At 45.4% G+C, this 27297-nt stretch overlaps 1 protein-coding gene across 5 annotated transcripts in view; it reads left to right on the top strand.

Annotated features, from left to right (window-relative positions):
* The first annotated feature begins 411 nt into the window (after positions 1-411).
* The window catches only part of NR5A2 (nuclear receptor subfamily 5 group A member 2), a 116586-nt gene continuing 89700 nt past the window's right edge, over positions 412-27297 (top strand). Inside the window, exons 1-3 of one of the 5 annotated variants that reach the window (XM_083620333.1) lie at positions 412-962; positions 23645-23763; positions 25462-25603. In XM_083620333.1, the coding sequence (XP_083476459.1) occupies positions 896-962; positions 23645-23763; positions 25462-25603 (328 nt within the window). In that variant the 5' untranslated portion in view covers positions 412-895. Of the gene's footprint in view, positions 963-17110; positions 18190-18347; positions 18458-22315; positions 23044-23644; positions 23764-25461; positions 25604-27297 lie in introns of those variants that run through there. The other 4 variants (XM_083620332.1, XR_014549559.1, XM_083620335.1 and 1 more) reach the window with 4 other exon arrangements.

Below are 27297 nucleotides of genomic sequence, written 5' to 3' on the forward strand. Positions count from 1 at the left end.
TAAAGGGCTTAAGCGATTGAAGAAGAAAAAAATACTTTACACTTTTAACTGGTGACTATTCGGCAAACAAACTGGGGTTAGTCCCCTGTCTAATGAATAGGTACAATAAAATGTTTGTGTCAGACAGAAAATCGCCATGGGCTAGCCCCCGCCCCCCCTCATATTGCTTTGGGATGTAGAGCAATAAATGGATTCGCAAGCCTAGGTTAAGGGGGTGAGTGTTTGCTAGTTCTACCTTCCAAAGGTATTTACAGAAGCCCAAGAGCCCATGGTTGTTGTTCACTCTGTAAAGAAATGATGACATCAAGAGGCCAGGTCACAAACATGAGTTTATAGGTATTACACTTTACATTGGGATGGAAGGAGGGAGGGGGGGTTATCCATTCAGCATGATCTTCTGACCCCCCCCACAAGTTTACAGCCTTCCTCTCTCTGCTTCATAGCGCCTCTCCGGCCCAGAGTTAATCATTTCTGCGCTTGTTATCTGCCAAGAGTTCTTATCTCCTTTTTGCTGTCACTTTATAACAGGGTCCTCTTATCAACCTGTTTAGAGTCACATGACCAGGGCAAGCCTATCCCTGCTCCCGATTCCTCTGATTAGGGACCATCATGAAACGGGATGGCTGGTTTACAGAGGGTCACTAATGCTGGAAAAAGTACAGAGTCCATTGAAAAGCAGGCCTGTTACTTTCTGAATTATTGGATTTGTGTGTGTGCGTGCGCAAGTGTGTGTGTGTGTGTGTGTGTGTGTGTTGTTGATGGACTGTTCCCTGACTTTCACTGAAGGTTACTGTAGCCAGTATCCCAAGGCCAGGAAAGTTTACAAGCCTCACCTTTTGCCGTCCTCAATGCTGTATACCTGAAAGCCAAGGGCACTATATATTTGCACCTAATTATGTCTTCTAGTTCGGATACTACCGGCAACGCACAGGAACCTATAAAACATGGACTTCTTCCAGGTGGTAAGTAAAACCTTTTTGACTGTTTTGATAAGCCAGTCCAACAGAACTAAATCTCAGCCTTATCAGCCATCTCAGACTAAAACGTCATTATTATGGGATCACTTCCCACTTGTCTAATTTATGCTTCAAAAGAATATGGCTCCCAAAGAATATGATATGCTGTACATTTAAAAGTGCGAGTGTTGATGTGTGAATAAGCATGTTTTTTCTTCAGATGAAATATTTTTAATAAGAGCACACTGCCCCAGTAAAGCACTTTGTACTTCAAAGTCACATTTATTTCAATGTGAAACACATGCTTAAATCTCTTTCATTTAAGTAAACTGGACTTTAAAGTGAATTGCAGCTAGATTATGCCTGCCAAGTGGGAGGACAGAAAATGATACATTACGCTGGACCATACTTTATTTGTTTATAAAGTTGCTAAGATGGCATTAGTGGTGTAGGAATAAATTTGAATTCAGGTTGACCTTTGTGAAATGGCAGTTGGCAAAATCCGGGAGATTTCTAAATTGGTGTAATCTGACTTGTTAAAGAATGATCATTGTCAAACACACATTCATAGGGACATTAATCTTTAAAAAGTTAGGGTTACATGACAGTCAGTGAGAAAGTATTTTAGAGTGCTGTTTTGTAATAGCGAGTATAAGAATTTTTTTTTTTTAGGCCTCCTGCTTTTTATAAGTTGTTTTGCCTTATTTCATGGAAAAAACATTTAGCAATTTCTGGTCCTTGTTTAACACTCCAGCATCCATTGGTTAACAAAACTGAAAAGTCTGGGTACTTTCAGTCAGTTTTTAAGGTTTGACATTTTTTTACATATCCATAGATAACCCTTTTCATTTGCACTGACATTGACTGTTTGGATTATATATAATTTCTCTTGCAATACTTTTGAACGTGTGGTAAAATTTCTGCTGCGTTAAAGCCAACAGCTAAACTTCTGAGCATTTTATATCGTATCAGCTTTGTATATAAAATTTTGGATGAAAAGTAGAGTTGCCATATGTCCTCTTTTTTCAGGACAAGTCCTCTTTTTCATGGGTAGAGTCATAGTGATCCATGGTTAAAACTAGAAGTCGGCAAATGTGTCTTCTTTTTTGCTCTTCAAAATATGGCAACCCTTTTCTGAAAAGGGTGGGCGATAACTGGAATGTGACCAGCGAATTGGTTTTACGATGTTTGTTTTATACATTTATTTTAACAGATTAAGGTTGCAATCCTAAACACACATTTATTAGGCAGTGATCCCCAGTGGGAGTTAATTCCAAGTAAACACACCTAGGCACATGGTTATATTCTATCAAATTGCAAGCAAATTCATGCTTTGCAATACCATCTTGTTAACCTTATGTTTACCTGGGAGTAAGCTTTACTGAACACAGTGGGACTTACTTCTGAGTAAGCATGCATAGGATCTCTGTTTCTAATGTTGTGTTTCTCACACAATAAAAATTGAAGTGATGTATGTGTATGATTGTTTAATATAACATATACACATCCCACCTATTCAGAAATGCAGCGTTTTCATTTTTAGGCAGCTGTGAAAAATACCAATTCTTAAAATCAAAAGCAAATGTCCAGAATACACCTTAAATTGGGGGGTTCACAGAAGGGGGGGTAATACTCTATTGTCTCCCCCTGTATGGCTTGATCCACCATGTTTAAAATTGTACTCCCAACTCTTAACTGGTTTTGTTATAACTTCCAAGTTTTCTGCTGTAAAAAATGTATCCTTTTGCTTGGAGTTCTCTGGTCAATCTGTATGGAAATGACAGATCTGCAATTATCAATCCTTCCTAAGATTCCATCTGTATGAGTTTTACATAAAAGGGATTCTTTTCCCCACTGCTAAGATTTTATTGCCGAATGGCATGTATGTTGGAGGGAAGCTGATAAGCCTATAATAAGTCCTGCTCTTTAATACATGTGCAGCCTGATCATCTGTGTGTATATTCAAAAGTAAACCCCATTGAGTTCCAGAGAACTTGTGAGTAAAAAAAATGTAGAGGATTATGCTACATAGAGTTTTGTATGCACACAAGTGCGTAAACACATAACAAATACAAACCACAACAGAGTATTGCTCTATGCACTGTGGTGGTATTTATAAGCACAAATGTGAGTCGTGGAGTGGACATTATGTGAACACTTCCTCAAGCTCTTCACAAATCCCTGTTGGCACTTTCCATGGCAGTTGTAAAGTAAAGGTAAAGGGAGCCCTGACCATTAGGTCCAGTCGTGACCGACTCTGGGGTTGCGGCGCTCATCTCGCTTTATTGGCCAAGGGAGCTGGCGTACAACTTCCGGGTCATGTGGCCAGCATGACTAAGCCGCTTCTGGCGAACCAGAGCAGCACACCGAAACGCCGTTTACCTTCCCGCCAGAGCGGTACCTATTTATCTACTTGCACTTTGACGTGCTTTCAAACTGCTAGGTTGGCAGGAGCAGGGAAAGAGCAACGGGAGCTCACCCCATCGCGGGGATTCGAACCGCCGACCTTCTGATCGGCAAGTCCTAGGCTCTGTGGTTTAACCCACAACACCACCCGTGTCCCTATGGCAGTTGTAAGCAGTGCTTTTTTTCTTTTTTAAAAAATATTTAGGGGTACTCACATTTTCCTACTCATATTGAAATACTGCCCCTCAATGAGGCCAAACTTAGATTCACAAAATGTTTAGGCGTATGCGTACCCCTGCGTCCCCCCAGAAAAAAGCACTGGTTGTAAGTCTTCTCTCTCTACCTCTCCAACTCGCAGTGGTTTGCCAGTTTGTCTCTTGGCCAATTTCTGAGTACTCGCAATGATGTTCAAAGCCGTAAGTGACTTAGGCCCTAAATAGCTGAATGACTGTCTCCTTCTGTAGACTCCCTTTGGTGTTAAGATCAGCAGAGGCCCGCTGATAGCTCCTTCACCCTTGGAGAAGTTCACAGGGTGCGGAGGAGAATCTTCTCTGCGGCAGCTCCTAGGTTGCGGAATTCCCTCCCCTCATTTCATTTTACAGTTTCTATTGCATGCTGGAGACACTCCTCTTTTTTTACCCTGCGCTTTCTCACACTTGAGATGTGTTAGAGCACACTGTACTCTTGTGTCTGTAATTTCTTTTAAATTGTTTTTAATATTACATTTTTTAATTGCTGTAACCCACCCAGGACCTTATAGTGAAGGGCAGACAAGCTATCAAATAAATAACAATAAAGTAGTAGTAGTAGTAGTAGTAGTAGTAAGTACTACTACTGCTGAGTATACTTGGCTAGCAAAGAGTCTTTATTTAGTTTGATATTTGGAATACAGATTGTTTTTAATGGCTTGGGTTGCATCTAGGTATTAAGTATAACGGGTGATCCTCAAAGCTACTCTTGTGAATGTGCTATTGGGGGGATACATTAAAAAAAAATTATTTTAAGGGCATTCTAAATTCAGGGGCTGGGTGACTGTCATCATGGAAACTCAGTGGAAATAACTGATACAGTGGTACCTTGGTTCTCAAACTTAATCCATTCCGGAAGTCTGTTCCAAAACCAAAGCGTTCCAAAACCAAGGTGCACTTTCCCATAGAAAGTAATGCAAAATGGATTAATCCGTTCCAGACTTTTAAGAATAACCCCTAAAACAGCAATTTAACATGAATTTTACTACCTAACGAGACCACTGATCCATAAAATGAAAGCTATAATCCATGTACTGTACTATAAAATAAGACAGTATTAAAAATGATAAAAATTAAAATTATATTTGTTTCTTACCTGCATTGATGATAGTCATTGTTTGGATCGGGGGCTTTTATCCATTTCTGCAGTCACACAATCAATCAATCAGTAGCTGAACTGGGTTCCACACAGTCACAAAAGCAAATTAACCGGAAAAGCCTCAAAAACAAAAACGCAAAATAAATAGCAAAAACAAAAGCGCTGAACTTAATCCATTCTGGAAGTCTGTTTGACTTCTGAAATGTTCAAAAACCAAGGCACAGCTTCTGATTGGTGCAAGCGCCCCGGAAACAATAGCCAATAACTGCATCAGATGTTTTTCTTCAGAAAAAGGTTCGAAAATTGGAACACTTACTTATGAGTTTTGAGCGTTTGGGAACCAAGGCGTTTGAGAACCAAGGTACCACTGTAGTCTGGCGACAATTTTATAAAAGATGGAAATGATAGAAATTTAGAGCAGACTCCCCCCCCCCCGGTGTTAAATTCTGAAGTAAGATTTCCCTTTTCATGTGAAGTTTTTGATTGTTGTTGACCACCATAACAGAAATAAAAGAAAATAAAAGCAAATGGGGTGATTTAGGGTATTGGAATAATAATAATAATAATAATAATAATAATAATAATAATAATAATAATAATACAGTGGTACCTCGGGTTAAGAACTTAATTCGTTCTGGAGGTCCGTTCTTAACCTGAAACTATTCTTAACCTGAAGCACCACTTTAGCTAATGGGGCCTCCTGCTGCTGCCACGCCACCAGAGCACGATTTCTGTTCTCATCCTGAAGCAAAGTCCTTAACCTGAGGTACTATTTCTGGGTTAGCGGAGTCTGTAACCTGAAGCGTCTGTAACCCGAAGCATCTGTAACCCAAGGTACCACTGTATGTATGTATGTATGTATGTATGTATGTATGAATAAATAAATAAATAAAACAAGCTCCTATCATCAGCAGTCCACATAAAACGCACCAAGCAGTCCAAAGCAAAAGTCAGAGGGAGTCAGTTTTTGTATCAGATTGATGTGGGCAAATTGGACACAAAATGTCACCTAATTGCTAGGCTGCTGTTTTTACTACTTCCCACTATGCCTTAACATTTATTTATTTATTTATTTATTTATTTATTTATTTATTTCTAACAATGTAATAGGTGCTATGCAATCATCATCATCAATGTTGAGTATTTATTTATTATTTAAATGCACATACATATATGAGATTATAATTATATTCATGCATGCGTGTATATATATGTGTGTATAACATACAATGAGTCATAATTATTAAAAGAATATAAAATAATTAATAAGAATATCATTATTTAGTCCATTTCTATCATACCCTTCCTCCCAGAGAAAAACACCAGAAACAATTCAAAATCAAATATTTTCACAGCAGAATAATTGCTGTGATAATCCCTATAAATTATTTCATGTGTGAGTTCAGCAATTTTTTACAAAACTAAAGGCTTGACTCCTGGAAGAACCATGATAACATAAAAAAGAGCCTCTTGGATCATGATGAGTTCCCATCTAATTCAGCCTTATATTTCCAATGCAAGCCTTCAGATGGCTCTGGGAACCATACTGTGCACAGCTAAAATTGAAATTAGTTCCTTCATCCACTTTGCTTCTGGCCCCGCCCACCACAGGCAAATGGCCCCGGGGATCATAGACTCAGGAAGGTTGCCTAGAAGGGAATGCAGCCCTCCAGCTGAAGAAGGTTCCCCTCACCCCTGGTGTAGATAATATTGAACCTAGGTATGCCATTGTCTGGCTCAGTACAAGGCCAGTTCCTAACGTCTCTATCACAGGGAGGCCTGGGAACTGGAACTGGAGCTAAGTTGGAGGTTAATGTACAGTGCTGACTTCAAGTTTGGCAGGCACTTTGGTAAGGTATTCTACTAGAATCATAGAATTTTCGAGTTGAAAGGGACCAAAAGGATGATCTTGTCTAACCTCTGCAAAGCTACACTTGGCTGTTGTTTCTTGCCATTATAATGGACCAGTTTCCAGGCTACCTAGTGAGCTTCATAGCTTAGCTGGGATACGCAACTTGGTTTTCCAAAGTCACATTTCACACACCAGTGACCTTTGCACACCGGTTCTCTTTGGGCTATAGGTGAGCTCTCTAGTCCTTGCCATTGCCCATTCATTTCAATCAATCAGCCGTTTTATTTGTATGCCACCTTTCCACAGTTGAAAGCTCAAGCCAACTTACAACACATTAAAAAAACTACATGTTGTTGTTTAGTCATTTAGTCATGTCCGACTCTTCGTGACCCCATGGACCAGAGCACGCCAGGCACTCCTGTCTTCCACTGCCTCCCGCAGTTTGGTCAAACTCATGCTGGTAGCTTTGAGAACACTGTCCAACTATCTCCTCCTCTGTCGTCCCCTTCTCCTTGTGCCCTCCATCTTTCCCAACATCAGGGTCTTTTCCAGGGAGTTTTCTCTTCTCATGAGGTGGCCAAAGTACTGGAGCCTCAGCTTCAGGATCTGTCCTTCCAGTGAGCACTCATCGCTGATTTCCTTAAGAATGGATAGGTTTGATCTTCTTGCAGTCCATGGGACTCTCAAGAGTCTCCTCCAGCACCATAATATAAAAGCATCAATTCTTCGGCGATCAGCCATCTTTATGGTCCAGCTCTCACTTCCATACATCACTACTGGGAAAACCATGGCTTTAACTATACGGACCTTTGTTGGCAAGGTAATGTCTCTGCTTTTTAAGATGCTGTCTCGCTACAAACTTAACAGTAGTAGTCATAAGCAACAAACAGAACAACAAAAAGCACACGACCAAACTGAACAATTTCCACCTGAATCATTAGATACAAAATAAAAATATAAAAAAAATAACAGCAACAACTCCACCATAACAACAAAAAACCTTTAAACAATAACCCAGCCCATTTGCATTTTTGTCTGGACCCAGTTGTCACCACGTCCCAGATGCAGAGGACAAGACAAATGGAGATTACTTCTTCTCCTTACTCCTCTCAATGCTTGCTTGCTTGCTTGCTTAGACAGGGCAGGTAAAGAGAAACCAACAGCAGAAAGGATAATAAACAAGGCCAGGAGTCTCTAGGGATTGGCACTGGGCCTCTTACTGGGTTGTGGACTCCAGCAAGTGCCTGATGATGCCAAACCTTGATGCCGGCCCTGCAAACATACCCAAAAACCGTGGGAAATTTAAATCTTGGTTAATTTCTAGCCTTATCCTTTTATTCCTCTCTTAGTTTCACATAAAACTCATAAAGCAGTGAGAGAAAGTAAGTCAAACCCCCAGTTATCAACTGGAGTTCTGGAACTATTTTTAAAGTACCCTATATAAAATCACTTACCAGACTTTATTTTTTTTCTCCCACCCATTGTAAAACTACAAACTTCCTGATAATAATGTTTAGGAGTTTGGTATGTTTGACTAAGGGAGGTCACTAACTTGAAAAACTGGCCTGGGTTGGAAGAGAAAACGAGCCACTCCGTCACTTCTACCTGTGAAATTTTGCAGCTCGTGTAACATTTATTGTTATCCATCTAATACTAATGGCAGCCTGAAGCATCAGCCTATTGCAGGGAGTGCCTTATTGACCTTATCAAAGAGCAGTTGATATCCCTAGTGCAGTCTCTAGCAAATATGAGCTTGAGCAGGGAATTGACTCCCTGGGGCAGAGACCTGCCTAAATTTGTTTGTTTCTGAGTTCATAGCCTTCCTTTCTTCAGAAAAGATTCTAGATGGTTCTTTGGCTTATCTTACTCTGCAATGCACTGAATAATTCAGCCTTCCCCAACTTGGTGCCCTCCCAATGTTTTGGTACCCAGCTCCCATTATCCCTCAGCTTCAACCACGCTGGCTGTAACTGATGCAATTTGGAGTGCAAAACATCTGAAGAGCCCCAGGTTGAGGGGAGGAGGTGCAGACCAAAGTTGCTCTAAAAAACTATAGTTCTAACAATAAAGTCCCTGGTTCAAATTGTGCCTAAACCATGAACTGGCTCTGAGCTGTCAGCCACTTTTTCTATGCCTCATTTCTTCCATCTGCAATACAGAGATAATACTACACTTCCTTAAATATAGAAAAATAAGATATGAGAAATTATTTGAATATTCTGAAGTATTATTCAGATATGAATATGGGAGAGTGAATCCTATATCAAGATCAGTAGGAAAGTATACCCTTTCTATGAAACTCCTCAAATCAGACTGATTGTGAAAGAAATGCAAATAACAGATCAATATATTGACTCTGATCCAACCAAAGATAACCATGATTAAGGTTCCAATAAGTCTAAATAAGATCTGTTCAACATACTTCCACGTTATGTTTAGAATCTCAGTGAACATTCCGATGAAATCAATGAAACAATTTAGTCACAGCAACGAGATGTGCTGAATGTTCTCATGCAAATGCTTATGATGCAAAAGGGAATCTTCAGAGCGGGTGAAATGTTTCTTGAAACTTCCCCAATCAGCTGCTTCGATGCAAATTAGACCAGAGGTGGAAAGTCTGTAGCTTTCCAAATGTGATTGGACACCACTTATCATCATTCCCAGCCAGCATGACTATTGGCCAGAGATAGTGGAAGTTTTAATCCTGAAACATCTGGAGGGTCACAGGTTCTCTACCGCAGGGTTAGTCCGCCTTCCTAGTGGTAAGATCCCTGTCAATTTCGGAGCATAATGACATTTCAACCAAATGGTCAATCAGGTATGGCTCTATTCAGTGCAAAGCTAGCTCAGAAGAAGGAGATTGCTCCCTGCCCTCACTCTGAATAGGTAAACACAGCCTTCAAAATGGGTGCGCTTACATGGGTTTCAAGGGTGTTTTAAATGCCTCCCCAACTCAACGGCTAATGTTATCTGGCAATAATATGGCACTTGCCTAAGACTGAATAGAGCAAGGCTTACTTCTAAGCAAAGATTGGAGGATTGCACTGTAAATCCCATTGATCTCAATGGATTCCAGCCGCAATCCTTTGCACACTTAGTTGGGGGTTAAGCAACTAAGTGGAATTTGCTTCTGCACAAGCTTATTTAGGATTTTGCTGTTAGTCACAATTAACTTACGCTGTCTTGGTTTCATCACCTGGTGATAAATTCCACTGAAATCAAAGGGGCATGTAGCCCAGTCCCAGGCAAGCAAGTGTGCAACTTTAATTCCAGTTTAGTAATGGATGGGAGGTGGGGAGTGGACTGTTGAAAATTGCCAGGAAAGGCATATTACTTAATACTATTCGAGAGCATTTGGACCAAAGTCCTTCTGTGTTCAATAGAGTTTGCTCCCAGGTATGTGAGCAGAGGAATGCAGCTTTCAACAATGAAATGTCCTCGTGCCGTGACGTGGGAAGGAATAATATAACTTTCTCTGTTGATACACGGAAGTTTTAAGGGACCTATTTTTCTTTTTTTATTATTAATTTAAAAATGCTCTGGTTGCGTTTACACTGAAATAAGGTAGCCGTGTTGGTCTGCCATAGTCAAAACAAAATTTTTTTTCCCTTCCAGTAGCACCTTAAAGACCAACTAAGTTAGTTCTTGGTATGAGCTTTCGTGTGCATTCACACTTCTTCAGATACACATGCATGCACACATTTCGTGCATGCACACGAAAGCTCATACCAAGAACTAACTTAGTTGGTCTTTAAGGTGCTACTGGAAGGAAAAAAAATTTTTGTTTTGACTGAAATAAGGGTTAAGAAAGACTGGGCGGCTGGGAGGAGGGAAGTTACACAGCGGGCAGCCAGGAGTAGGATTGCAACATCCATCTGCTCGGTTATTCATTTTCGCAATCCAAAGCGAAAGAAAGAAAGAAAGGAAGGAAGAAAGAAAGAAAGAAAGAAAGAAAGAAAGAAAGAAAGAAAGAAAATGTCAGACCCTAACATTGCGTCTTTTTAGTTTCACTTTGCGCCCGTGTTGTTGACAAGACTTAAATACAGTATGGGCGGTTCAATTCGAATTTGGTTTTCCTTTTGGAAAGATCCAAGGTGGGGTTTTACAGCAACCAGAGACGAAAACGTTCCTGATCCAGAAATTCGGGTTGCAGTTGCTTTGGGATAGGAAGGAAGGAAGGAAAAGTTTGGAATGCTGTGCGATGCGAATGCGGAATGGAAACGCACCAGCGTTTGGCCGAGTTGACACCCGCCTTTTCCCAGCCAGCTCCGCCGCGCGCGGTTTATAAAAAGAGCCCTCGGTGGACTCTGGACCAGGCAGTTAAGACCGGCTCTTTCCCCCGCGGCCCCGCCCCCGCGCCTGACGAAAGGCACATTTTTCCATTGTGTGCCAATGTGATCTTTGCATCTTTGTGGAGGTTCAGCAGAGACAAACATTGCCTGCGAGTGGATCTCGACGCTACAGTCTTCCTCTTCGGTTTCGTGAAAGTCGCCTTGACTTAATAAAAAGATCGTCACTTAATATAAAAAAAGATTTTAAATGCAGAACCCAAAAGCACGCTGCTTTGGAAAGAAATCCCAGCTGCTTCCAAACTTGGTTTCCAAGTACAGTAAGCAGACAGGAAGAGTCAGAGTGTAATATGCCCCCTCTCTGTTTCGGGGGATGAGTTTTTTTGTTAAAACTACAGTCTTCCACTTACCTGAATGGGACTCTCGTTGAGAATTCACGAGAGAGTAATTTCAGAGTAAGCATAAGTGGTTGGTTAAGATCGCACCTCTGTGTTGTGTGTGTGTGTGTGTGTGTGTGAGAGAGAGAGAGAGAGAGAGAGAGAGAGAGAGAGAGAGAGAGAGAGAGAGAGAGAGGGATTTCTAATCCGCACAGTGGTTTTGGGTGCTTTTAATACCGACGCTGGCAATTGAGGCTAAACCATAGGTGACATGCCCAAGGCCAGCTATTGAGTCTGTGGCAGAGGAAGGACACTAAAAAACCGCAACTGGGCTAAGTCACTCGCTGCTCCCTGGAATGCATAGGCGCGCTACCATTCTAAGCAATATTATTTGGAGAAAGGAGATCAATGTGACACATTCTCCCAAGTAAACATATTTAAGATACCTATTCCTCCCCCATGTGTGCATTATTTGAGGATGCACTCTGCTACTACTAAGGAAGAGTGTCACCAAGTCGTTTATGGGTGAAGCGCGCGAATACACGCAGCGTTTTGCGGGATGAAAAAATGAAGAGGAAGCCTGTCTGATCTGATCACCTGAAATCCGAAGCAAGTTCTTTATGAGACGAACGTAAGCAAAGACGAGCTTATGATAGGGCAGCGCAATCCTGCACACCTCTGCTTGTTTACTCAGAAGTAGCTTCTATTATGTGTCTTACTCCCTGGTAAGTGTGCACAGGTCTAGCGCCTTAGTTGGGCGCTATCCGGCCGAAGTGGAACACCAGAGTGAGAAAGATGGAAGCAGCGCGTGCTTAAAATCAGGATCCTGGGACGTCCTGTTTTACAGAGTGGCGCTGATTAAATAGGTTTAGGTAGGACGACGTTGCGATCACTTTCTTCCCCTTGGCAGGATTGTGCCCTGTATTTCGAAAGGAAGCGGGAGGGCGAAAGAGGCGCAACGAAACGTCCTAGCGGGGTGAGAAATGGCGAGAGGCCCGGTGACTCGGAAAAGGTTTGCTCTGGGTGAATTCCCGCTGATAGAGAATGAGTTACTGTCCCGCTTCACTTCCAAGAAGCTCATGGCAACGTACAGAGAAGATAAGAGCTCTCTACCGGATCACACCAAGGGCCTTTCTCTTCCAGCATCACATCCTCCAGTAACCGACCAGGTGCAGGACCTGAATTCCACAGTACTCTCCCCGCTTGGGTGCAGAAGTATTCTGCCTCCAACCATGGCTAGTAGCCTTGATTGCCTTATTGTGCAATTGCCCAGTCCACCTTTCAAAGCCATGCAGTTTTGTGGCCGTCGCTGCCTCTTGTGAAAGCGAATCATATGGTTTTAAGTGCGCGATGGGTAAAAACAGAACCTCCTTTTGCCCGCCCTGGCTCTGGATGGTTTGCGTCTCTTTCCTCCCCTCTCTCGACACACCAGGCGTGATCTTGTATTTCTCTGCCATGCCCCCCCACTCATCATTTCCACCCCCTCCCTAAACTAAAAAGCCACAGACGTTGTCACCTTTCCTCATAGGGGCGTTATTCAGGCCCCTGGACCATTTGGGTTGCCCTTTTTGCCAACTCTGCGGCACCATTTTTGGACAGCCATCAACCTGAAGTCAGCGCAGCGTTCCAGCGCCATATAGATTTGTCCAAGGACACCGTGGCACCGGCAGTTTTACTCTGAAGCCCTCTCCAAATGATCCGGAGCATGGACTCCGCCTTGGTCACAGCTGCCACACACGTGGACCGCCGTTTTCATGGACACAAATAGTTCAAAGCTCCTGAGGTTAGGCAGAGAGAGGGATTCCCCGAGCGCCCATCGCTTCACTTTCTTCCATTGACTCGCATTTGCCATCTTCAGGCCCATTCATTCACCCAGCTTGAAGAGATCCCTTGGGAGCTCTCCGCAATCCCTTCTTGTGCTTACGAGCCTGAGCAATTTGGTGCCATCCGCACACTTCCTCTCCTCTGTTTCTTCGCAACAACCCTGCGATTGACCCAAGCTCAGCCGAAGAACTTCGTGTGCCAGAGGTAGGATTCGAACCCGGTTCTCTCCCCAATCCCAGCCGGACATCTTAGCGCTCTAACACACTGGCCAACTCAAGTTTCCAGGCTCGGGAGTGCAAGACTTTGAAATGCTATTTGTTATTTTACTCGCTCCGCGGTTTCTTTCTTTTTTCTCTCTCTTTCCCCCTAAAGTGGGCTTCTATCTTGAGTGGAAGGAGGGCGGGTTTATGCTTTCCCCTCCTAACGGAGGCTTCTGCAGCCTCCCTGAGCCATCATCTTGGATAATTGTAAGCGTCAGTCAAAAGCTTCCGCCAAAAGTCCGGGCGAGCTCCGCAAACTCGGGAGAGGCGCGTAGCGCCGAGAGAAGTTAGCAGAAGTTGGTAGTGAAAGGGATGGGGAAATGGGCTTGAAGGAAAGGGCGCCAAGGGCCCTCGCTCAAGGCGAAGGGAAACGCTAAAGCTCTCGGTTAAATTAAAGGCAGACCCGGGAGAGAAGGATGACTTTGCCTTGAAATTGTCGCTTTGGAGTAACCGACTTGGGCAAACCGGCGCAGCCCTCCGGTAGGTTTACACGGGACAGTCGGGTGTCCCTCTAGTCCTGTAGTTCTGACTCGGACCAGCGCGGACTCCAGAGGTAAGGGACGGAGGTCCCTATCTCCCCCGCCTCCCTTCTTTCTAGAGGATTTTCGGATTGGTGATAACGGGGCCCTTCTCCTGTGAGTGCCCCCTGGGCAATCTCAGATGTAATATCGCAGAGATATTTTTCCTAACACTTTCCCACGGAAAGCGAGTGGTGCCTTGCACGTGTGAACACGGCCCCTGAGTCATTTTATTCCGCGGGCCCTCTAGTTTTTGGGTCCTAATGCAACAGCATCTATACCAAATAAGGCCAAGGCATTTCAGCCCCGCTCCCAACCCCCTATACTCGGAAATGCCCCCCATTCGCTGCCTTCCAAGAAAGTAGGTTGAGGGTCTCAGTCCTGCAATCCGTTCTTGTTATGCAGGTTATGCATTATGCTTGATGTGGCTTATTCCCAATTTATGGACGGGTCAAGCCCTGGACCGCTGACCTCTGTTGGAACCTTGGCATGCCTTTAGTAGAAAATTGTTCCTCCTCCTCCTGGGAGGAAGGTTTGAAACTATCTAAAAACAAGCGCAAAGAGTCTGGACATTTGGACAAATAAACTCTCCTTCGCCCTCTCAGTCCTTAGCGGTTCGGGTGGGTTATAGGTGCAAAATAGCTCAGGTATCATGGACTTGACCTTACTACTTTCTTTCACTATTTTCCATCGTTTAACATCTCTGTAGTTTGCAGAGAGATATCTGCAGAAATATGCCACGCCCAGAAGGATGAGGATAAAGATGCTGAGAAGTGTTCTGATTGGTCAAGCATGGCTTCTCCAAGTCTGGCTGGTGATGCTCTAAACTTCTCCCCGACTTCAGCTGAGGGTCCTGCCTTTAGGACCAAAACAATGCCTCCAGTCGCTTGGACTACCTCCTGGAAATCTGATGTCGCGCTCTTTTACTCTTGTTGTGCAATTGACTAGCCAACAGACTTAACATCAAGGCACTTTCACGGAGCGAACTAGAGGCCCCATACATTCTCCACCCTCAAGCAGATTTAGAGCTGACTTCCTGGTGAAGCTCCACAATCAAATGAATCTAATGTCTAAAAGGGTCTTCTGGAGAGACCACCATCGTTCAGGCCTGCCCGCCTTTTTCTCTCCCCTTCTGTTTTGTTTTTTTCCTAGTGACCAATGGCATTGGAAGATGAACCGATCCTCAACACAAAGCGCACGGATTAAACAACAACACCACTTTGAGTCCCAGGGAAATGCAAAACCAACAAACCATTGTCAGTCATTTTGGTGGGATCAACGAGAACAAGGCAAAACTCTTGGTTGGTTGGTGAATCGGCAGCCTCAGAACGAAGCAGCGAACAGTTTTTTTTTATTGCACCCAGATATTTAATGTTCGGGAAAAGCCCAAAGCAAAGAGCTAGGTCAAAGAAAGAAAGACCCAGTTAAAAAGTGGCCCAATGCTTATCCACGCTGAAGTGACCGAAGGACAAGAAAACCTTTTAAAGAAATAGCCAGATTTCCAAACAGTGAACGGCATCGCTGCCTGTGTCACATATAGAGTATAAAGTTATTGATGTCGTAAGATATTTCCAAGCCTAAACAGTTAAGAGCGAGGAAGCATAAGCAAGAGACCCTCTTGGGTCCTGGAGTCTAGGAAGATGATCCGCCGTTCCTTTGGGGGCATCTCTGTGCAGCTGAGAGGGGGCTTGCTGAAAGCAGAGGTGGGGGTGGGGAGAGCAGAGGAAAATCTTTGCAGGAAACGCTGATCGGGGCTTTCACTAATTGGCTCTTTTAATTCGCTGCGTGGAGCCACAGGCAGGTCGGAGCGACTGGGTGATCTGGCCTAGCTTGCGGGCCGGCAGAGAGAGAAATGAAGTCCATGCCATTAAAAGCAAAAGGTCTTAATGCCGCTTAGATAAAACTGAGGATCGGGATTTCGAGGTTTTAATTTGGTGATGGTGTAAGAAAACTGGAGAACCAATAGCACCCAAATAAAGAGTGCGGTCCTGTTTCTTCAGGACGCTCCTTCACCATCACCTGATTAAGCGTTCCCCAAAATCAGCGGAATTTTTAATGCGTTTCCTAAAATCCGTAGAACTTTTAATTCAACCTAAACGCTAGAACCGATGACTTTTGTTGTGGTTGTGGTTGTTATTAAGAGAAGGACAGAAAACATTCATTTTTACAGCCCTGGAAACGGGTTTGCGTTTCTAACTGAGGTGCAACGAGGTCTTCCTGCCCGTTTCCCAGTATGCTAGTTCTGAGCTGTTGTTTCTCCAGCTTGCCACCGAGCAGGAAACAGCAGGTGAAATCTTGATTAATACAGTTGAAAAAACAATAGCCATTGCCAGTCCTAACAGATGCGGATCGGGGCGCAACATCCCCCCTAAACGGGCTGAGAGAGTGGAGGATTCTGCTCACCAAAATGAAAACGCAGTTAACGCGCTCACGAACCCGGCTGGGAAACGTGTCACTTAAAACAACAGGCGCATCGTGTTCGCTGGTGACTTGGAGGATTCGAAGAGATGCGTATATCAAGCCTCGGCGTGGCTCAGTTCCGAGTTCGCCTTGGGGTGGTGGTTGTTGTTTTATGAAGGCGTGAGGCGCGCGCCCGATCCACCTCAACTTCAGCCCGCTTAACTCCCGCGGATGGAAGCCTTAATAAGCACGTGCTTAAGATCTCTTTCGCGGGCAGTAAACGTGCTTCATTTTGGCCCTATTCATTTATTGTTTTGTTAAACGTTCGTCTTAATATTTGTGACAGGGCGGCAGTAGTGAGAAGGGCAAGAACCCATCTCCCTGGTCTAATTCAGGGAAACGTAAGCAGTGGGGGAAGAATGTGGGGGGGGGATCGATTTGCAAAACCTTTACGATTACTTCGCAGCATCTCAGGGGACATAACGGTGACGGCGCCCTTTGGGATCTCGAGCTGCCACGCGCATAAAGAGTTGCAACTTATAAGCGGGGCGCGTGGAGGGAGAGCGAGAGCGAGAGCGAGCGAGCTCCGGGTCTGTCTAGAGACAGAGCGCAAAGTCTTGGGGTTTCATACAGAACGAAGCAGGCAAGATCAAGATCAACTACAAACACGCTGCCATAAGCGCCTGTATCTCGTGGCATTTACCCCGGGGTAAAAGCCTTTCAATCACGGCACAGTCCGTTTCTGTCCTAAGCGCCTCCTCTTGCTTCCCCTTTCCTACCCGGTCCCCTGGAGGTGGGTTACGCAGCAAGGAGGATCGCATCCTGATCCCCCGCGCGCCCCAGCCGGGCCAAGGTCTCCTCTGGCCCTGGCATCAGGGCATCGCCTTCCCCAGAAGTGCCTGGCGCACGGCCGCCTGTGCCTGTTTACTCGGAAGTCAGTCCCGCTGCGCTGGACGAAGTGAGCGCCACCATAGCTGCCTCTGGAGATCGCAAAGCCCGGAGCAAGAACATTAGCCAAACAGATGAGTTATCTGCACCTCTGACAGCCCCGGGGAAGCTCCAGGGAAGCGGAATTGCAGCCTCCGGGACATTTCTTTCTTTACAATGGAAAAGAGCAACTCGGAATCACTGTGATCAAATGTGTCAGGCCCTAATCCCTTCCCCCCACCGCAGGAAGGAGCATGAATGTCAGCCTTACCGGGCTGGTGGTGGTGGAATAGGAGAAGGAGGATGCAAAAGAGGAGTGGGAGAGGGGGTCGGAAGAATTGTCTGGGCTTCTTCCTCATTGGCTGAACTGGCAGCGTCTGCCCCCGTTTCCTCCCCCCCCCCCCGTTACACCCAAACGCTCACATTCACACGCCAGCTCTCCCCCCTCCTTCCCTTTCCTCCGCTGGGAAGAGCCTCTTTCCTCGGTACAAAGTGGAGTTGGGCGGCTCCTCGGAATCTAAGTGACTCCTGAGTAGGGAGACTTGGAAGTTGGCGACTCTCCCCCAGCGCGCGGAGAGGAGGTGTTTGGTTTTTGGGGGGAGAGGTGGACCGTGCGAGCGTGTGGGGGGGACGGGACTCCGCTGAGCAGGTTGACCTTCCCGCCCCCTCGCCTTCCCTCCCTCCCCCCGTCCCAAGCCCGACCCCGAGCGAGGCAGCGCGGGCGCCTCATTCCCGAGCGGGGGATCGGGGCGCTCGCAGTGCGCGCAGGCTCCAGCCCACCCGGCTCAGCGTCCGGCAGCGAGCAGGAGGAGAGGAGCGCAGCCGAGAGCAGCCGCCGCCGCCGCCGCCGCCACCTCTCCGCGCTCGGGTGCTGCCGCCGCGTCCCGGTGCCGCCGTGCCACGGACGCGCAGGCAGCGCCGCCCCGACCGGCCCGCGGCTGCCGCTTTGTCATGCTGCCCAAAGTGGAGACGGAAGCCCTGGGACTCGCCCGGGCGAATGGGGAGCGTGGGCAGATGCCGGAAAACATGCAAGGTAAGCGCCGGGCGCGCCGAGAGGCGGGCGAGCGGGTGGGTGCGCTGCCCGGGCAGGAAAGCGGGCGAGCGAAGAAGCCGGCGCTCGGAAACCGAACCGAGCGCCTCCTCTCCCCCCTCCGCGCCGGGAGGGCTCCCTGCAGTCTCCTCCCCTCCGGTAACTTCAAGGCTTGGCGGGTTTTGGAGCGCGTCGGTTCCCAAGCAGGGTGGACTCCGAAGTCCACGCGCGGCCGAGTAGTGCTGCTCCCGCGCGCGCTTCGCCGGCGAGGGTGAGCGCACTTTTTTTTCTCGGGTGGAAACCGTTCGGAAAGTCGGGTCGGACCTGGGAAGCTGGGCACTTACTCCCAAGTAAACGCTGCCCGGCTGGCTGGCTGGCAGGGACACGCACACCCTCTTTGGATGGAGCAAGAGGGGCACCGGGAAGGCCCCAGTGAGAATTGGTAGGGCAGCTGGTGGCCAGCGGGTTGCCCGAGCGCACGCGCGTTTTACTCGGAAGCAAGTCTCGCTCCCTTGCAGGCCCCTGCTCCCCAGTCAGTGAGCACCGCACCGGTGGCCAGCTAGGGTCCCGCAGCGAATTTGAAAGTTGCAGAGTAAGAGGTGGGACATTTAAAGCGGAGTGCGTTTAAAGCGTTTCTGATGGAAAAGAACGGGATCAACTTTTGTTGGGATGCTAGCTTTCAAGTAACACGGGAATCCTCGTCAGGCACAATCCGCGCGGAAACTTTATTTCTTTCTCCGACTCCCCCCCCCCCCCCAGCATAGTTTTGGGTCCAAAAGCTTGTTTTCGCCAAACGCAGAAGTTTCCCATTAAAAGGAACGGTCGGTTTTGGTATGGTTTACGGTGTTGCCCTGGGGCCGGGGGGGGGGGGAGAGACTGGAAGGCAGGCGGGAATTTGTAAACTTCTACCCGGAAATCACGGGACGCTTGTGCCTTTCTTGGACACCTTAAACTTGGGAATAAGTCTTTTTGCTTTGTAAGTAAAAAAGTGAAACACGTGTGCGGTTGGTTCTTCAGCTTAGGGAGAGTATCTGGACAGGTTTTGGGGACGACGATGGGAAGTTTTTTTAAACACGAGTACGCACATACACTTTTCCGTAGCAGAGGGTGAGCCGCGCTAATGGCAGAATCAGGTGGAGGCAGCATCGTACATACAGCCTTTCAGTGAGGCAGCCAGTTAAGAGGGCTGGGAGACCTTTCAATGGGGAACCAAGGTGGTAGAGACCCCCCCGCCCGCCCCTGCCCAGGATCAGAGGAGACGTGCACAGCTCTGGACAAGGGAACCTGCGGGTTCTCCTTTTTGCTGCTTTAGTCTCTGGCTGAACTTGAAACTGACAAGGTCAGCCTGGTGGTCAGAAGGGAGCTCATTTATTCTAGCCTGCTCATCTCATTCCAGCTCCTCTAGATCCCAGTGGGCTGCGGTTCCCGGAGAGAGCGGGGCAGGATTGCAGCGGAGAGCTGTTTCCTATCTCTAGAGCCTTGTTTCCTGAGGGGCTTTCCTCCCTAGCAAACTCCCAGCAGCAGGAACCGGAGTGCCCTTCTGCAATGGGGAGACCGATGCGAGGGTCTCTTTTCCCCCACGACCCGTCCGTCCCCGGTGACTTCGGACCTTGCCTGCTGCCGGGCTAAAAACGAGGTTTTCTTTCCACGTTGTTGGCACGTAGTGGTGCCAGATTGGAAGCACAGACCCACCGAGGAGGAGCGCGCGGGAACCGTTTGGTTCAGCGTCCTGCCCGGCTGCAATTCAGCGCCGGAGGCTCAACAGAGTTTGGGAGCGCTTGGCGCTTCTCGGAAGGCAAGAGGGCTTCAAGTTTCTGAAAGGGTCGGCTGGGTCTGGGGGGGGGAGCTTTGTGAATAGAGTTGCCAGTGTGGGTGTCTTCAGAGTTGGGGAGATAAAAGAGGGATCAGGGAGGCAGGAGAGGTTATCTTTTTTGGGGGGGGAGATAGTTGGGTGTAGAGGGCTCCTAGGTTTTCCCAATAAGACTTAACAGCTGCTCTATATCTAGCATCCTCTTCAGTCAAGTGGGGGAGGGGAAAGTGGAGTGAGGATGGGGGGGGGTGTCTCTGGGGAGCTAGTACAGGCTTGTCCCAGTGCAGATGCCTGCTCTCCATGCGCCTGGGGGGCTCACTGGTGGGTGGGTGGGTGCACTGGTTACACAAACGGAATAAAAATTACTGCCACAAATATATCTTAGTGACTTCACAGATCGGTTTTGAGAACCACTTGAACAAGCCTCCCAGAGGATGTCTAGGAGGAGAGTAATATTTTAGGGGTTGAGCAGGCTGCAATCCTAAGCACTAGGGAGGCATTGAACTCCATAGGAGCATCTGCTTCCGAGTAAACATGGTCAGGATTGCACTGTAGACACCGCAGCCCTCTCCATGCCTAGTCAGAAATTAGTCCCATTGGTGGGGGGCTTCTTGCCTAGTATCTAGGATTGCAGAGTGACCAGTCAATTGTTTTCCATGGAATTTCCTTCCAGCTGAACACGCTTGAGGACGGGAAGCGCCAGGCTGCGATCTTAAGGGCACTGCTTTGACTTACAGGGAGTTGGGTTCTTTTAAAACCAGGCCCTCCAAGTTAACGTTGTTCAAAGCTGGCGGTTGTCAAACCCCACAGACACAGGCTTGCGGCTCCTAAGCACATCATGTTATCTGGAATTACTTTACCAAGTGCTGCAATTGCATTAGTTGGGAAAGCCTGTTCACGCGCCTGGCAGTCGGTGAAACTCTGGGTGATGCCAGCGGGGATCTCCTTCGCCTCTGCAAACTCGATTCCCGGAGATTTGGGGGGGATCCATTTATTTCGGCTTAAATGGGACCTGGGTCGTTCCAAGAGTTGACCCTGGCAGGAGGCAGGAAGCGCAGAGAGTCCTAGAGACGTGAAACGCGCAAACTTGGGGGTAGGATGGGAAATGAACCCTGAAACTCTCTGCCTGTTTACCCCCACTTATGCATTGGGACTTGCTTCTGAACTAGGAAGTTGCCAGACATGACTGTGCCTCCCTCCGGAGCTGCCACGCAGGACAGGTCAAGGAAGCAAACCCCTCGTGGCCTTGTTTGTTTTTCATTTCCAAGAAGGTCCTTCTCTACTTACAGCAGGCTAAGGCCCGCATCCCTCCATCCCATTTCACCACCAAAGCGATGTAGCTGTAGCATTATATCAACGGGGGGGTTGTATGCGTGTGTGCAGAGCACAGCAAAGAGATGCCGAAAGTGCAGAAGTTAGAAAACTGCTTTATTAAGTTATTTTCCCCCTCTTCTCAGTGAATGCACAATATTGGAGCCGCACAACACTTTCTAAGTGTTTTTAGAACACGCAGAAACTCAACTGCAAAAGTGTGGGGCTAGGGGAGGTGTGCGTGTGTAAAGGAGGGGCTGTCACCTCGTTAGAAAGACCCCAATCCAGTCCCAGAATTAAGTAAAACAAAAACCAACAAAGCAAAACAAGGCTGTCATTTATTTTAAGGACTCTCCCTTTTGCACCTTCCCGGTAATGCGGAATGCGTTTGAATGCGGAGCAGTGTGGCGCTTCCAGGTTTGTGCATGTGCCCCTTTTCTTTCCGAAACAGGCAGCCGGCGGCCCCGCTTTCCTTCAGGCCGCAGGCCCGGAAGTCGCCCGGAGAGCTCCTGAGCTCTCTCTCCGCCTCCTCCCTTGTTCTCTCTCTCCTCGGCTTGTTAATTTCACTTCCCACCTTCTGATCCCCGAAGAGGCTGGCGGAGCAGTGGAGAGGGAACCGGGGCTGCTTCGTTTCTTCTCTGACCAAGCTTTTCCCTGCTGGAGAAGTCTCCTTCTCCAAAGGCCCTGCGCTTTCCCGTGCGCCACGCTCGCCAGACCCCAGTTCATGCCCGCGTACATTGCGAAAAGTTGTAAGGAACGCCTTGAATCGCTCGGCTTGACTCGATCACCTAATAATAATTTTAAAAAATCAACCCTCTTTGAATCTTCCTTCCATTCAGCCCTGCTTCCGTCTCCCGTCCGTGCATCTATCATTTATTCAAACACCTTCCTGGGACTCTGATCCGCCTCCAGCTGCTGCGTCAAAGAGAGCGCAGCGAGCAGAGGCGCAAGGCGCGCACAGCGGCGTCAACAGAGGGGATCGGGGGTTCTGTTTAGAGTCGATCTGCTGACTGGGCTCTTTTTGGGGGTTGGGGTGGGGTAGATGCATCGCTTTCCCACCACCCCACCCACCTTCGCGACGTCCCAGCCCCTGTAGCCTCCCACCCGCAGCATCACCCCGCTCCAGCCTTTTCGTTGGGGTTTCTGCTGCTACAGGCAAAGAGTTTCCTTCAAGACACCCAGGGAGTGCTTTGTGGGGGGCGAGGGATAAAGACTCAGGAGACCGGCAGATCTTCCTGTTCGTGTTGCAGGCATCTTTCTTTTCCCCCTGAGCCGGTGGGACACTCGCCCTTTCTCTCCACCCCTTTGCAGGAATTTGGCTCACTCGGTGAGCCTCTCGCCCCAACGCGCTGGGCTTTCCTCTTTGGGCTAACTCTGAGGATCGGAGCATTTCCTTGAAAGTCTTTTTCTTGGTCCCCGAGCAAGAAGATCCGAAGAAAGTGGGCGGGCCTGCCTGTTGAAGAACTTTATTCCTTATTTTAGTTGCCAGCCTTTGCAAGAGTTTGGAAGCTAACAACTCGGCGCGCAGCGGGATCGGAGCCTTTCAAAAGCTGGAGGAGTTTGCCTTGCTCAGGTCGAATTAGGCAGAAAAGAAGAACTTCTGGTCCGAGGAACGGATTTAGACAAGTTTTAGCGGAATAAGAATTTATAGCTCCCATTTTTCATTTTTGGTACTGTTTAAGAAATTGATTTTCAACTCGGAGCAATTGGCTTTATACAGCTGAATTGGAGGTTAGGTAAATATTAAAAAGTTGGCTGCTGCAACACAGAACTTCGGGGAATGCAACAAAAGCTTCTCTCTCATTAAAAATATGGGGACTTTTGCTTTTTTACGTTTTTCAGATGAAATGCACATTTTCTTATTTTTATTTGGGGTGGGGGCAGGGAATCTGCTAATAGTAAGTTGAAGAAAGCCGAAGGCTACTGCCCACCGAACTTGGAAGTGAGCTGCTTTGGGCTTAATGGGACTTACTTGCAAGTAAACATGCCTAGGATCCAGCTTGAAGTCAAATAATTTTGGGGATGAGGTTGTTGGACTGGGGAAGGTAAACTGAGCAAAGTACTGTCAAGAATGCTGGCTTTGGGTGGCTTGGCAGACTTAATTCTCCTAAATGAAATATGGGAAGAAAAGTTATTGGTCACTAATTAAAATGTTTGGTGTTGCTGTTGATTATTTATTTATTGATTTTTTTAAAAAAACTTTATGACTTTGGCTATTTAAATAGGATGAATGTCCAGGAATTGTTTCCCAGTCTCAAAAGTAATAATGGATGTAAGTTGAGGTGATGGGGACATTTGCATACATTCTCATGGGGTGTTATTTTCTTTATTTTCCAGTGTCTCAATTTAAAATGGTGAATTACTCGTATGATGAAGATCTTGAAGAACTGTGTCCAGTGTGTGGAGATAAAGTCTCTGGGTATCACTATGGACTCCTTACCTGTGAAAGCTGCAAGGTTTCATACATTTTTTTCCTTCTTTTTATGGGAAGGGAAGGGGATTGATAACTTTATCGAGGAAAGGCTTGGTAATTGCTATTTCTGTTTCTTTTGATGGGGACGGCAGAATATTGTGAATATAAGTAAAGTTTCTTTTTGGAAGAAGTTTTGTGAAGAGCAGGAAATATCTCCCTTTTTTAGTAAACAGTAAGAAGAACTCAATAGGGTGTTCTGTGTGGCTATATTTACTGCCTTTAAATATTTGGTTGTCGTGAAGTGATGTAGTTGTAGAGGAGCTTTCGTTCCCAGCTGTCCTCAATATTGATTTTAGTTGATTTATATACATTGAGTATTATTGTTCCTGTATCTTGTTCTTGATAAATTTCAGGGCTGCAGTATTGAAGGCAATAGTTTCAAGTTTTTCATCTTTCAGGATGAAAATGTAAATTTCTGTTGTCATACTTTTTATGCTTACACACAGACACAAACAATATTTTATGTCAGTATTCATTTGGAGAGTGATCAAGTGGAAATCAATGAAATGGGATTTTTTTAAAACCTCATATATCATGATGAATATTTTTGCATGTGTATTTCATTTTAATGCATAATATGCACATAGGGTTCAGAATTATAGGTTGATCCCATTGAAGCCAGCTATTAAAGTCAACCACATATTTGATCTGAAATAAATAACTGGACAGCTGTAAAAGGCGGTGGTAAAAGAATCATATTTTGAGAAGGAAATGTTCTAGTAATATGGAGACTGTTTAGTATCTCTGTATCCCTGTACAAAGCAATATTGCTTACAGTAATTTTGCTGGCTGATAGACACATGTAATTTTGGGACTATAACATGAAGAACTGTCCCACTAACTCCAGGGATTAACGGTACAGTCCTATGCATGTCTGCTGAGAAGGAAGTCCCACAGATTACAACCATACTCCTCAAGAAAGTGTGCATAGGGTTGCAGCTTAAATGTCCAATATGTATTTTCCCCCATATTACTGTAAATGATCCTAATTATTAGAATACCTAATCATCGTATAGCACATGACTTTTTTCCCTCATTAGTAGCCGTTGTAGTTTATATAGTCCCAACAGAAGGTCTCTGCCCCAGTAAGCTTACACTCTACATTTATACAGCTGGAAAACAGAGGGAGAAGTGGGCAGTAAGGGCAAGAATAATAAACCAGGGGAGACAAGGAAGGCATCAGTGAAGGTAACGGATAGGAAGAAATGTATTTTGCAAGCAGTTAGGCTTTGCCTCAGTGGAAGCTGAGAGATGAGGGGTTAAGCCCAAAGCTTTGTGGAAGAGATGGGTGCAGACAACACATCTCTCTTGTACTGGGTGAACAGGCTTTTTAAAATTCTGCATCAAATCACTCAAAAATGCCAATTCAAACATAATTTTAATTCATACCATAAAATTATAAGACTTTTTCGGCAGAGGATTCCTAGGGATGCAGTAAGGAAGGCTCACTGAAGTCTGTTATAAATCAATACGAATGCAGACTAGCCCCAGAAAACTTCTGTCTGTGGCCTAAGTGAGTTTCCTCGAAGAGACGACATGAAGAAATATGGAATCAAGCCTGCTGCTTCGTAAGTGCTCAGTTGGCATAATGACGATAGAGAAGGTTTTCGGAATACGACATAAACCCCAGCACCCCACCTGTCCATGCAAAACAGGCGAATGTTTTGTATCTGTTTTACAGGGGTTCTTTAAACGAACAGTCCAGAACAATAAAAGGTACACGTGCATAGAAAATCAAAGCTGCCAGATTGACAAAACTCAACGGAAGCGCTGCCCTTACTGTCGGTTTCAAAAATGTCTAAGTGTCGGGATGAAGTTGGAAGGTAAGGCAAAGAGTTCTTCCTGCATATTTGTAAAACATATAATATGTAACTGCTCTGCAGTATATTCACAGTTGCTGCATTTCTGTCATTCTGGACTATTCCAAGATTCATGTCTTTATGGCTGATCAAAACTATTGATGCTCGTGGCTCCCTGCACACAACTTTTGTTTTTAAAGGACTCCCCTATAACATATGTACAGTAGCTATTGTGCTGGGAAGGTGGTTTAAATGTGTGCATTAGAAATGGCAACTCGTAAGTACATACAACTTTACAGTTACAGCAGACCATAAGAATGTTTGAGTATTCAAGCTAACAGTAAATACAAGTACAAATAACATTCGTTCGTTTAAGCAAACAGAATTAAATGAGAGTAGATATCATAAATTATTTAGGGGGAGTTTGTTAACAGTTCCCACAGCAAGATTTCTAGCCATATCAGAGAGTTTTAAAAACACATCATTAGAAGTCTCGTATACTGGGCATTTTTCTACTGCACAATTGGTCATTCTTAGTTATCAATGGAATTCCTTGCATGGACAGGTTGTGCAACTGAGCGAATCATTAACTAAATAATCATTGAAAGTATGACTAGCATTCAATAGAAAGGGACCCTACTTTTGTTTTACTTTGCTTTGCAATAGAAGTCAATAAATGTGAGGAAGTATAAAATATTTTGGATTGGATTTAAGATTTTCCTAGTATAGTTGTATGCTATACAACCATAGTGTATTTTAATAGTTCACTGAAATGATAGGATTCAACATTAGGAAAGACAGTTGTCTCTTCCCCTTTCTAAATTACTAGTAAGTTTGAGTTCATATCTATTTTAACAAGTCACAAATGCAAGATAAGAATTGCATCATGCTGCATTCTTTTACTCATAGCAAATTACCATTCAAAGGTCTGGAAAATTCATTTTACTTCAGAACCAAATGTTGCTTAAACAGAGATTTTGGGTTCTTCTTCTTTTAAGTGGCCATGGATGTTGCTGTCTCAAAGTTGTGATAGCACTTTATAAGGTATCTAGTTTGGCCCCAAAAAGGAATTCAGTAATGAGTTTAACAATGGATATTGAGATGCTAACACTTTTGCCATATTTTATTACGATTTTATGATGATCTACTTGGTTACGTCTCATGTCATAGCGATTGCTAATTTGAAGCAAATGCTATATGAAATTTTTATTGGTTTGCAGTGTTTCAAATCTCAAGAAATGGGATTCAAAATGGCAGAAAACTCCGGCCCTATGTATTATAATTTAGATATATGATTGCTAGAATTTTATTTTATTTGTGACTGATTTCAAGGTTGATTCTGAATGTAGAATGTATTCAGTGTTCCATTTCACAGCTTTTTAATGGTGAAATCCTGGACATCCTTTGCCTGCAATCCTACCTGGGACAAAGCACGATTAAACTCAGTGGAATTTACTTCTGAGTAGACAGACTTGTACATGATTGCACTGTTAGCATTGGAGAATGAGACTTGCATGAGATTTGACTGTACATGATTTTGACAAGATTTTAAAAATGGGCTAGGCATAATTACTGCATTTTAATACTTCTAAACTGTAACTGGCATTAGTAACCTAAGAGTTTATTAATTTGCGGTGACTAATTTTAATCAGTGGGTCTGACAGTTGAGGCAGACTTGTTTATTTTTGAAGCTATTTTGGTTCCAGCATGAATGTGAA

This window comes from Podarcis filfolensis (assembly GCF_964270895.1).
Source record: "Podarcis filfolensis genome assembly, chromosome: 6".
NCBI lineage: Eukaryota > Metazoa > Chordata > Lepidosauria > Squamata > Lacertidae > Podarcis > Podarcis filfolensis.